Here is a 14,089-nt window from a genome sequence, read left to right as displayed (position 1 = left end):
GCAGTACCCTGAGCTTGTTTGTTAGAACCCTTTGTTTGACAGACATCAAATCTGGTACATTGTAAGGAATGAATGACTTCTATTGATTTTGAGGTCATATGGTCAAATTTCAAGGGTTAAACTGGACAACATAGATTCTGTAACCACAATATCTTGATATCCCTTTGCTTGACAGACATCAAACTTTACACTGGTATATCTTCAGGAGTAAATGACCCCAATAGATTTCGAGGTCATATTGCCAAGTGTGAAACTGGACATAGAAACGTACTGTCCATTCAAATTTTGAGAACCCTTTGCTTGACAGACATCAATCTTGGTACATCCTAAAAAGATTACCCTATAAAATTTGGGTTCACGTGGTAAAGTTTTAAATTGGACATAGTAAAATATTGTCTCCTATATTCTAAGAATCATTTGCTAAATTGACACCAAACTTGATACACTGGTACATCCTAAGGAGTTGATGACCCATTTTGATTTTTAGGTCACATGGTCAATCCACTCTGGACATAGGAAGTTAATGTCTGCTCAATATCTAGAATTAGTTTGGCACTATTATCAATTAAATGACGTTTATAACCTTTATAAATTTTGTACCACCGGGGGGGGGTTGGGGGGGGTTATGTCTTACAAACATTTCTTATTCAAAATTTATATAATACAACAAATTGATAAGCTTTGTCAATATATCCGGGTGTTTTAATGAGAGAGAGGGGGTACACCCGGTGCGTCGGCACTGGACCCGCCTCTGAATCTCCACCGTAAGCAAGCCACTCCAATTTCGCTCCCCACGACTTCACGTATATTTGCACAAAGGCATCTTTTCAATTTTTGAAGTGACACGAAAATCAAACATATTGTCAGTACATTAATATAAACAAAACTAGAAAGAATTGTTTTAGTACACTAAAACTAATGTCTCCCCTTCCATTTTCCAACGTTTTTGAAAATATTTTTAGGGATCATCCTTAAAGTGGAAAATAATGACTTACGGTACATATCATTCGCCTATATGCATATGATCTTGAAACAAGGAACAGCGTTGTGAACATAAAGTAGTAAATTAAACTTGCCAACATACCAAATATCAAAGGCCTATGTCAAAACATTAAAAAATATGGTCCGAACAAAAAATGCTCCAAAATTCTATTATTTGACCTTTACATAAAAGGTGAAAGGTAATTAAAAATGGCACGCGACACTCTATCTAATCATGGTATACTAACATACCAAGTATCAAATGCCTGGCCCCAAAAATTCTATTATTTGACGTTTACATAAAAGGTCAAAGTGAAAGGTCATCAAAAATGGGACGTGACACACCGTCTTATAATAAAATAGCTCAAACAAAAATCGATAATCACCATTTTTCTTTGATTAAAATATCACTCGTGCAGAGGAGGAAATAAAAAATAATTTCATAGTTAATTTGATGGCCTAATTCAAACAAATATTGTTCTTTATATGGTCAGTTTAATGTATACCAACGGCTGATATAAACAAAATTTACACTTTCATTACTTTTATCCGTATTTACATAGCTAGTCTATAGTATATGTATACATCTTGTACCCACTCAAGCGTTCAACAGAACACTGAACGTACCTCCATCACAGAAGAGCTGATATCTCGGAGGTTGCGTATTGGAGAAGCATTCTGAATAATTAAATTGTATCTCAAGATCAGGATTTATTGGAGTTTGTTTTTAAAACAAATTATTGATTTGTACGACATCATCAGTGAAGGCAACAAAATGAAATATGAAACTATAAATAGAACTATTATCATACAATGCTGGTAACCATTCACCTGAAACAAGGAAGTTATAAGTTTTATATGACGCTGAACAACACCATGAGGCACTACAGACGAAAGAGAAACAATATTATGTGCACTTGTACAGCTGCAGACCCGTAGCTCTCCGGGGAAAATTGGGACAGACCAGAGAGCCACAGGCCCACCCTTTATAAAAACCTTCAATTTACGGCAAGGCTTTTTCTGCGCATTTCTCAGGTCTTGAAGCTCTGTATTTTTAACAACCCCCCCCCCCCCCCTCCCGCAAAGTTTTAGTGTCGAATTCTCCCTAATACATTGCTCTACACAAATTTTGTCAAGATATACTTTCAAACAGCTTTCAAAGCCTCGTTAGAACTGAAAACTTCTAGCTTCAGTAAAGTTCGCATTTTTACGCAGCTATGTGAGGATGCTGGCCGTTAGTTACAATGCTAATTTGCATTTCTGAACCTATGTCTTTTTTTTAAGCTTTATGTTGTCATAAACATCATTGATTATATAAAATGAAAAATACAGCTCCTCTAGACGTGAAATAAATATTTTTAGTGTTAAAATGTATCGCAATGAGAGCAGTCAATCTAATACAATATCCAAACCTGCGGTAAACCGACCTTGAATTTTTTCATCAAAAATATTTGTACAGAATTATTTGTGAATATAAAACGACGGTATTGAAATTTAGTAACATAAGACAACCTAACGTGTCTACGTCAAGAAGCAAAATGTATTGAAACTTGGAGATTTTGGTTCACTTAAGGTATTCAATGTATAATGACCATATTTCATATCTCATAAATGGATGGTGGAATATTTGTAATCATGGTATCATTTTGAAGGGTTCATCAAATAAACATAATCCATCACAGGAATTTTCAAAATTTTGTTTACTGCTTGATTTATTTCACCTAGAATTTAACATTGAAGTATATGGAAAACCATGTTTTATTACAATATTTTTAAAAACAAATTATATTTTCATAATAATCCCTTGGTAGAAAGTTATATACACTTTCTTTTTAAGAAAATATGAAATAAAATTAATCATTGACCACACACATTTTTAGAAAATTAGATTTTTCTTATTTTTACAAAGGGCAGACAACTCTTCCAAAAAGTCTTAAGTGGAAAAAGGTCAGCTTCTGATCATTTACCAGTCATGTGAATTTCATCTGCTTCACTTTCATCATTATTTAACAATAAACTTTTATGTTGATCTAAATCCTTCAAAATTGTTCATTATCCTTTCATTATACATGGAATACCTTAAATACATGTTTGAAGGTATGTTCTCACACAAACGTAATAGTAAACACGAAATGTTTGTAAAACATGTATGCCCCCCCCCCCCCCCCCGGTGAAAAATTAAAAAGGGTTATACACATGCATAATTTAAATGATAGTAGTGCCAAACCATTTCAAAATATTGAGCAGACAATATCTTCGTATGTCCAGAGTGGATTGACCATGTGACCTAAAAATCAATAGGGGTCATCTACTCCTTATAAAATACTGTACCAGTGTACCAAGTTTGGTGTCAATCAAGCAAATGATTCTTAAAATATACGAGAAAATATATTACTTTGTCCAGTTTAACCCTTGAGCTTTCACCAGGTGACTTCAACAATAATGGGGGTCATCTACTCCTTAAGATGTACCAGTGTACCAAGTTTGATGTCTGTCAAGCAAAGCAAAAGATTCTCTAGATATTGAGTGGTCAGTATATTCGTATGTCCAGTTTGACCATGTGACCTCAAAATCAATAGGAGTCATCTACTCCTTAGGATGTACTTTTGTACCAAGTTTGATGTCTGTCAAGCAAAGAGTTCTCAAGATATTGAGTGGACAGTGTCTTCCTATGCCCAGAGTAGATTGACCCTTGACCTTTCGACTTGAAAATCAATAGGGGTTCTCTTCTACTCGTAACCAACCCACATATGAATATCATTACGATGAAGTGAATGGTTCTCAAGATAATGAGTGGACATATGGTCTACCGACCGACCGACAGGTGCAAAGCAATATGCCCCTCTTCTTTGAAGGAGAGGGGGGGCATAAATATGTAAGGAATTTTTCGATCGCAAATTCTTTTAGGCAGCCATCTTAAAGGACCCGAATCGTGCGCAGAAAAAGTTGCGCCGTAAATCGAAGGTTTTGATGAGGTATGGGTCTCGTTTGTCCCAATTTTCCCCGGACCCAGAGAGCTACAGTTCTGCAGCTAAATCATGCACAGCAGCCGATAAAGACTTATACTGTCAACAATTAATAACAATTGTCTCTGAACACATCATTTCCACCTAACATTCGAAATCAACAGCAAAATAAACATGCTTCCGAACTTCCAAAAAGTCTTCTGCTCCTTGCAAAAAAAAATTCCTAAGCTATTTCAAGTCCCATTATAAACTTCTCTGGAGTATTCCCTGTTAGGTTGTGAAGAGCCAGAGATGGCTCAGACAAAATATCGCACTAAAGCAGCTGCAATATCTCTGGATAACACGACAAGAAAGGCATTGTACTTTTAACAAGGTATATAATGTAAGTAAGAATCCAAAGAAGCAAAACGTCCTAAAGATCCATTTGAGGCGTTCTAGATGTAAACGGTGTAAGATCCAAAACGTCCTGAGGATGCAAAGCAATTTAAAAATCCAAAGCCAACAGAGAAACAAAACAGTCTACAGATCTAAAGCGTCATAAAGATCCAGAACGTTCTAATATATACAGTCTAAAGATCCCAAACGCTCTGAAGATCCAAAGCGTTTTAAAGGTCAAAAGGAACAAAACGGTCTAAAGATCCAGAGCAAATGTGGTGGCTCTTTTTGGACGATCTCTGTACGCAACGGATTTTGTTTTTGGTCGGAACATGAAGCCAGACCTCGTGTTTTCTCTCGAGACAGCGATCGGTGGAAGACGGATAGCGCCTGCGCTGGTGATTTCGTTGGTGTCCACTGTTGAGGGTCGTCTTGTTCTGATGTATACAGTCATGCCTCGTTCTCGTCTTGGCGGGAAGGAGGGCCTGTTAATGATGGTTTCCAGCATACCCCGGGCTTCTCGGTGATCCATAATACGCCCATCTTGTTTTCCATCAGAAAGAAGTTTTTCGGTTCTCTTCAGGCGGCGGACTTTCGGGTGGTGATCTTTAATCATCGTATTGATTTGGGGTTGCAAGTCCCGTAAAGAAACACCGCCATAGACTCCAAACGGACAACTTTCGTCGTCCAGGTCCGGCACCTGGTCCCTTATCCGTTTCAGACATCTCTGTGTCCCCTTCGTATGAGTGTAGAACTGTTTATGATGCACAGTTTTCTGCCACATCTTGTAGTCGTAGCTGCGCTTGTCTTTGTCAATGGCTTTTCCATATGTATTGCATTTGCATTTCAGTTTATCGTTGTTAATGGATGTGGTCTTTCTCATCCGGTGAATCTGCTTCCCGATCAGCGACAAACGTTTGTCCTGTAATTTTGGGAACACGTTTTGGATATCCGCCATGTCTGCCACTTATCGACCTCCACATCTGTGAATCTCTGAAACATGTAGTTTCTTTTTATCATTAATACATCTATAAAGAATCATTGGTGATGTTAAACTTATAAATTATTTTCAATTTGAGACATTTGAATACAAAACGCTAAACCAATGATTTTTTCCCACTAAAATTGGGGCGGGGGGTTGACGATAGAAATATTATAATGTATTCAATGTCGCATAACATTACAATCTGCAAAAGTATTGCCGCAAATACTACCCTCATCCAGACCCACCCACATAATGCATTCAGACTAACCCCCAGAACACAATAGGACTCACCCTATACCCAATACTACATCTAGACTCATATGTAATACTCACCCTATACCCAATACTACATCTAGACTCACCCTATACCCAATATTACATCTAGACTCAACCTATACCGGTATTATATCTAGACTCACCCTATACCCGGTATCACTTCTAGACTCACCCTATACCCAGAATTAAATCTAGACTCACCCTGTACCCAATATTACATCTAGACTCATCCTATACCTCATATTACATCTAGACTCACCCTATACCCAGTATTACATCTAAACTCACCCTATACCCAGTATTACATATAGACTCACCCTATACCCAATATTACATCTAGACTCACCCTATACCCAGTATTACATCTAGACTCACCCTACACCCAGTATTACATATAGACTCACCCTATACCCAATATTACATCTAGACTCACCCTATACCCAATATTACATCTAAACTCACCCTATACCCGATATTACATCTAGACTCACCCTATACCGGTATTACATCTAGACTCACCCTATACCGGTATTACATCTAGACTCACCCTATACCGGTATTATATCTAGACTCACCCTATACCCAGAATTAAATCTAGACTCACCCTGTACCCAATATTACATCTAGACTCACCCTATACCCAATATTACCTATAGACTTACCCTGTACCCAATATTACATCTAGACTCACCCTATACCCAATATTACCTATAGACTTACCCTGTACCCAATATTACATCTAGACTCACCCTATACCCAGTATTACATCTAGACTCATCCTATACCTCATATTACATCTAGACTCACCCTATACCCGGTATTATATCTAGACTCACCCTATACCCGGTATTATATCTAGACTCACCCTATACCCGGTATTATATCTACACTCACCCTATACCCGGTATTATATCTAGACTCACCCTATACCCAGTATTACATCTAGACTCACCCTATACCCAGTATTATATCTAGACTCACCCTATACCCGGTATTATATCTAGACTCACCCTATACCCGGTATTACATCTAGACTCACCCTATACCCAGTATTACATCTAGACTCACCCTATACCGGTATTACATCTAGACTCACCCTGTACCCAATATTACATCTAGACTCACCCTATACCGGTATTACATCTAGACTCACCCTATACCCGGTATCACTTCTAGACTCACCCTATACCCAGAATTAAATCTAGACTCACCCTGTACCCAATATTACATCTAGACTCACCCTATACCCAATATTACCTATAGACTTACCCTGTACCCAATATTACATCTAGACTCACCCTATACCCAATATTACATCTAGACTCACCCTACACCCAATATTACATCTAGACTCATCCTATACCTCATATTACATCTAGACTTACCCTATACCCGGTATTACATCTAGACTCACCCTATACCGGTATTACATCTAGACTCACCCTATACCCAGTATTATATCTAGACTCACCCTATACCGGTATTACATCTCGACTCACCCTATACCTCGTATTACATCTACACTCAACCTATACCTCGTATTACATCTAGACTCACCCTATACCCGGTATTACATCTAGACTCAACCTATACCGGTATTACATCTAGACTCACCCTGTACCCAGTATTACATCTAGACTTACCCTATACTCGGTATTACATCCTAAATCCCCCATGATGCATTCCGAACCATTCTCTCAATACATTTAGACCTATTCTATAGTATATTCAGAACCATCCCACAATTACAATACACACAGTCCCTTCCATAACATAAAAAATCACTGGCGGGTTAGGCGGCAATTTAATGCGGTTTAGGGTTCAATACGCCGGTTTCGAGATACGTCCAAGTTATTTCCGTTTGGAGAACTCTATATAGTAAGACGCAAAACAACTTGTTTACACGAGGAAGTGGGACGAATATCCATCACTGCATAAGTGAATGTGCTCAGTAAGTTTCTCATATGGAGTTTATTCACCCAAAACCGTCGACCGATACACAAACTAAGTAAATGATAAGTATTCAAGGAGTAATCAAATACTTGGAATTCTTATTACATCACGTTGTTTCATTGCTCCTACCTATCAAATATTGGATATTACTTGCAAATATAGCATTGTACATGTATATGTTTCCACTTTGGTAGAACATTTCTTTTGATAGTATTTTCTATTTCCTACATTAACAAGATGTAAGGTGAAGATAACGAACAGTGATCAATCTCATAACTCCCACAAGCAATACAAAATAGATAGTTGGGCAAACACGGACCCCTGGACACACCAGAGGTGGGATCAGGTGCCCAGGAGGAGTAAGCATCCCCTGTTGACCGGCCACACCCGCCGTGAGCCCCATATCCTGATCAGGTAAACGGAGCCATCCGCAGTCAAAATCAGTGTGCCAAGATATGATTATAATCTACCGATTATAAAGTCTCCCAAACGAAGTACTGGCTGTATAATTGTGATTTTTTCTGAGTACTACTACTTTCCTCCCTTGACAAAATCCATGCCAATTTTAACTTCATTTGACAAATCTAAATCACGAAGACTTTGATTTTGAGAAATCTTTAAAAAATCCCCGTTTTTCCTTCACTAAAACTGGTGTCACTTGACCTTGATCCTAGTTTGTAGATCCCAACATCCTCTCATCATTTTTGATGATCTCATGTTTCTATCAGTTCCGTTCAATGTTATGTAAGTTGTTTATAATCGATGTCAAAGGTCAAGGTCACTGGAGATACTAGTTTGTAGGTCTCTACATCCTTATATTATTTCTGAAGATTCCATGTCTAAATCAGTCCCGGTTCTAAAGTTATACCAGATTTAAAAGAGAAAACACCAGTTTTATACGGGTGTTGCTAAAACGCGGAACGAAAAATGAAACGGAAGACGGAACGGAACGGAAAATATTGTATGCAATAATGTTATCAGGAGGTCAGCATTTTGCAAAATAAAAGGTTTATCATGAACAAAGGAAGCAGAAATTACAGAGAGAGCGGGAAGTCATCCCCAGAATCCATCGTTTCATATTCTTCATACTAATGCATATGTAGTTTAAAATCATAACTTGCCATGAAAAATAATAATAAAGAAAAAAAAATCATACTGAAAAAGACTTGAATTTTCAATTTTTTTATCCAATGAAGAAAAGCCCGACATTTCAAAATTCTTGTAAAACCCTTTGTGAATTCTTATACAGACGTATAACTTCGCTAAAAATAAATCAATTTATGATGCAGAATTTTAAGATAAAATTGTTTTACCGCTTGTAAACAAATTCCCACAATTTAGATTTTAATCACAATAAGGTATTTTCTTCCGATTTTTGGTATTATCTTAGCTACATCAATCATTCTAATTTTTTAATTCTGTTCAGTTTTCCGTTCCACGTTTTAGCAACACCCGTTTTATACATATACAATGTAGCAGTTTTCGTGAACACTCCCTCACCCGACTCTCTGAGGTTGGGGAAAATGTCTCAACACTAGCGTGTTTTGGCTAGTGAAAAAAAACTTGGATCAATTTACACTTATGTGTAGTGAAAATATTATTCCTAGCAGTTTTACGCAATATTTCGTTATCAACGTATAGTAATATCTCTACTGATTCGATATGCAAGAGCTTGTTCTGCGTATAGTCAGTTTTTAAATCCAGGAAAGCTACTGACAAACAAGTGGATGGTACAGGGGTTTCAACAGTCTCGATTGAAGTCAGCATTTCGCAAATTCTATGGTCGTTATAACGATCTAGTTCGTCAATACAACCTATCATTGGGTCAAATGCTGTCTGACGTGTTTCATACCGATTGTTAGGCCGTTCTTGGCACACTAATTTTGACTACGGATAACTCCGTTTACCTGATCAAGATGTTGGGCTCACGGCGGATGTGACCGGTCGTCAAAGAATGCGTACTCCTCCTAGGCACCTGATTCCACCTATGGTATATCCATATGTTTGCCCAACTATCTATTTTGTAATGTTTATAGGAGTTATGAAATTGATCACTGTTCGTTATCTTCACCTTTCATGTTTACTTCTTTATCCAGTGGATATCATTTATTACATAAATTTCAATTCCTACGCTATTTGTGACGTCACACACAAACGCCAATTTTACGTAGTTAAAATGTTTACAAAATTTCAGGGAGCATGACGTAAATGAATAATGGGGGTGGGGGTGGGGGGTGGGTGATGGTTAACATCTGATAAAATTAAAAAGAATCTTCCTGGTTGGTGGTGTGATAGGATTGATATCCAGCTTGTTGTGTGTTTTCTTTCCACAAAATATACAACTCGTTGAATATAAATCGTATCAAACCACTAACCTTGGGGGATCCTATATTTCTACGGATCCCACCACCTCCACAACATGATACGTACAGACCCCCACCCCACGAAATGATACGTGCAGACCCCACCACCACCCCACAACATGATATGTACATACCCCACAACATGATACGTACAGACACCACTAAATACCTTCTAAGTGCAGAAGAAATCCTGTAACACGAAACACTCTCTCGAACAGGTATTGTCATCGAATATCACTCAAAAGTGTGTTTTTGTTTCTCATAGAAGTGTTAACTAATCGCGATTTAATTTACAAATAAATCAGACCCATTAAAACTACAGAAACCCGTGTTTCGTTAAACGTTTTGCTTTTTAATGATTTAATCTGGATTTAAAGTATAATCTCAAAATATATGTGTCAGTGCTTCAAATACAAGCTTATGGACCTTAAATCGCGTTAAAAGCGATTAAAGCGCATTGATTAACCTGATATTTCACCTCTTCAACTTATCTTTTGTCTATGTGTCACGTGTCTTTGTGCGAGATTTCTGAATCTTAATGTATTCAGTGTTTCTTAATGCTGATCTCCCCATTAACCGGATGTAAATATTCTGTTTTTTTATTCTTATAAACTCCATGTATCTATTTATAATTTTCATAGGAATGTTCAAAGAGGGAATTAGAGAGTACATGTACATGACATTTGTTAAAGTGATGTATATGGGAGACCCGGATGACCCTGCTATATAGGGGAGACCCGGATGACCCCGCTATATAGGAGGCCCAGATGACCCTGTTGTATAGGGGAGGCCCGGATGACCCCGCTATATAGGAGGCCCAGATGACCCTGTTGTATAGGGGAGGCCTGGATAACCCTGCTATACAGGAGAGACCCGGATGATTATATGTTGAAATTTAAACAAACGTCGCCGAAAGTAACTTTAAATTTTATTCTCCAAACCCCTGCACATGCAAATGGTTTTGTAAAGAATGTGTAAAACAATGGAGGTATCCATATAAGCAGATACATGTCTATAGCGTATTATATAACTAATTAGTACATAATCTTAGACTAATTAAAATTAGATGTTAGATCCGCTCACATACTAGCTAGCGCCTAATTTTAATTAGATTGATTAGTATATACTTTCCAGATGTAAGCCTTCTTGTTGACATTTTCAGTTTGATCGCCGTTATCCTTCACGTACACCGTTGCCAACGCTTGGAATCACGTGACAATATAATCACATAAAATAGGCTTCAATTTTACAGCCCTTCACCTGCAATGGTGACAAATTCTCGTGAGGGACGTAAAGCAATATCAAATCAGTCAATTTAATTTTTCTGTAAAATCTAAAACATTCATTACAAAAATTTGGACCAATTCTTTTAATGATTTTTCAAACTTTTGCCAACAATTGCAGAAATATGAAACTTTAACATCAATTTTCAGCATTTCATTTCCTTTGTAAGAATGGAACGAAAACCTTGAGATACAATCATGTACTATGTGTATAGCTGTTCAGGAATAATAAGACTATCATATCCTATTTCGCCCCATAACTGACTCGAACTTCGTAATAGCTCATCTACAAGTTTTGGGGAAGAAGTATTTTGAAGTCAGCTATGGCGCAAAGCGTGATATGCAAATATTTATTAGGTACCAGGGATCTTTGTGTGTTCACAGGCCGAACGGAGTAGCTCTATCTCGTTCAACCTGTATAAATGAAAGCCCAAAGACAAAGTTCTGTTCAGCTACTCTTCTTTATTAAAGAAACATTTCATCATTAGAATTATTGATTATAATTCATATTATACAATATACAATAATTATTACAAACATTAATATAAAAGTTCACACACAAAAATTAACGAAGCCATCTGAAAAATTGAAAAGTTATTTCAGAAATGCGCAAGTATACTCAATATCTTACCTGTATAAATGAAAGCCCAAAGACAAAGTTCTGTTCAGCTACTGAAAAACTCTGTCTTTGTTCCTCGCATTTATACCCCCGTACATCCTCCAAAATTCCTTACCATATTTGTTATATCTTAATAATCTGTAATATTGATATTGGCTTTTAATTCAAACTCAAAGCCAACACAATTATTTCCTTCAAAAATCTATAATTTAGCGTTGCATACTCAACTTCACTTGTAAGGTTTTGCATAATTTTTAATTTCATTTTTCTTGTAAATAATATATACAAATGCTTGACCTCTGGTGACTGATTTCTTACACTCCGATTGGTTACACGTTTCCTCTGACCAAAATCGATTTCACCCTCATGATCTTGTAAACAAGCTATAAACACACATACTAATAATCTCCCTGTCACCTCACCTCACGGTGAAAAGTTCAGACATTTTTGTTCTGCATCTTACTATTGCTTTTGTCCCACATTATTTTGCCAATTCATTACTCCATTCATTACTCTTCTCCCCTCTTTCAGAATTCTATCATCTGGTTTATACATTGCAAATTTCGTTATGATAAGACACTGAGACCAGAAACTGCAAATAGTTGTGCTTTTAATGGTGTGTAGCGGTCAGCCGGGTTCGATCGCCGGTGGCCAGATAGCTCAGTTGGTAGAGCACCTGGCTGGAGTTCAGGGGGGCCGGGTTCGAATCCCGGTCTGGTTCGTTGCATATTCTTCCTTCCTGTTACATTTGGTGCCGTAGACCAGCCCCTGGAACTGACAGGTAAAAATGCCGCATGATTTTAAAAACGGGAAATGACTAATAGAAAAATCAACTCAGATTATTTCATGGCAAAAAAGCTTGTTTTGATACATAACTTTATAGAATTAATTATTTGGAGATGAATCAATCGAAATTAATTAAGCTGAAATGCTTATCCGAAGTATATTTTAGAAAGATGACACAAGTGCAAGCCAATCGCGAGACATGTTCCTATGAAATTCAATGGAAAAATGTTTCTATGAAATTTAATGGAAAAATATTACACAAAAATTGAAAATCTTCGGTTGATGAACCTTTCCGATGCTATTGTGTTCTAAGTTGCTAGAACTTGTAACTAATCCCTTTCTATATTTATACAATAAAATATGTTCAAGTCAAAACATTTTCTTTCCGACCACGTGTGAAGAAGCATACGGTCAACCGTAGATGTCTGAGAGTTATGTTAGTCAAGAATTAACTTTTCGAACTTTCATCTAGTTTACGTTGCAGAAGTTATTATATGTCGATATTATATGTACAGCGTAGTGCCATAAGTGAGTCCGTGGGGGTCCGGATTAGAATAGGCCCTCAGTATACCCTTGCTTGTCGTAAGAGGCGCCTAAATGGGGCCGTCCTTCGATAGAGACCGCAAAAACCGAGGCCCCGTGTCCCAAAAGTTGTGGCACGATATAGCTGAAGGCACCAAGCATAGTCCTAAAATTTTCAGCCCTTCACCGGGAATGGTGACGTCTCCATTAAAAATGAAGATAACGAACAGTGACCAATCTCATAATTCCTATAAGCTAAACAAAATAGATAGTTGGGCAAACAGGGACCCCTGAACACACCAGAGGTGGGATTAGGTGCCTAGGAGGAGTAAGCATTCCCTGTCGACCGGTCACATCCTCCGTGAGCCCTATATCCTGATCAGGTAAACGGAGTTATCCGTAGTCAAAATTAGTGTGCCAAGAATGGCCTAACAATCAGTATGAAACATGTCAGACAACATTTGACCCAATGATAGGTTGTAATGACGAACTAGATCGTTATAACGACCATAGAATTTGCGAAATGCTGACTTCAATCGAGACTTTTGAAACCCCTGTACTATCAGTTTGTTTGTCAGTAGCTTGCCTCGATTTAAAAACTGACTATACGCAGAACAAGCTCTTTAGTATCGAATCAGTTGAGAGATATAAACACCACATGCAAGAGACAATGGAATATTGCTACATAAATATGGGAAGTTGACGATGGAGAAACTGAAATAATCCCGTTCAAGTCGTACAGTTGAGTTGTCAGTTTGCCGTTAATGTCTAGTTCAATAAAATATCTAAGTATGAGGCAGAAGTGGACGACTCTGTGGTATCTTTTATTTCGAGCTCACATGGATATATGAGTAATATACGTTAAACAATATATAATTGACACTACTTTCCGTTTTACGCTATATATTTCATTGAAAAATATTCTTTCTTGGCACAATCATTCTGAACCCAATTTTGCTCTAGTTTTGCTGACCCTGTGG

General features: G+C 37.4%; 1 protein-coding gene and 1 non-coding gene across 2 annotated transcripts; one reads left to right on the top strand and one right to left on the bottom strand.

Moving 5' to 3' along the window:
• Positions 1-4,069: 4,069 nt before the first annotated feature.
• On the bottom strand, positions 4,070-7,453 carry LOC125651690 (uncharacterized). The gene is made up of 2 exons (XM_048880398.2): positions 7,227-7,453; positions 4,070-5,315 (listed from the first exon to the last, which is right to left on the bottom strand). The coding sequence occupies exon 2, from the start codon at positions 5,278-5,280 to the stop codon at positions 4,579-4,581; it is 702 nt and encodes a 233-aa protein (XP_048736355.1). The 5' UTR covers positions 5,281-5,315; positions 7,227-7,453; the 3' UTR covers positions 4,070-4,578.
• Positions 7,454-12,450: 4,997 nt separating this feature from the next.
• Positions 12,451-12,523, top strand: Trnas-gga (transfer RNA serine (anticodon GGA)). Its single transcript has one exon. It is a non-coding gene; the product is annotated as a tRNA-Ser (tRNA).
• The last annotated feature ends 1,566 nt before the right edge of the window (positions 12,524-14,089 follow it).

This window comes from Ostrea edulis, chromosome 5, assembly GCF_947568905.1.
Source record: "Ostrea edulis chromosome 5, xbOstEdul1.1, whole genome shotgun sequence".
Classification (NCBI taxonomy): Eukaryota; Metazoa; Mollusca; class Bivalvia; order Ostreida; family Ostreidae; genus Ostrea; species Ostrea edulis.
This window is presented reverse-complemented; position numbering and strand designations above follow the sequence as displayed.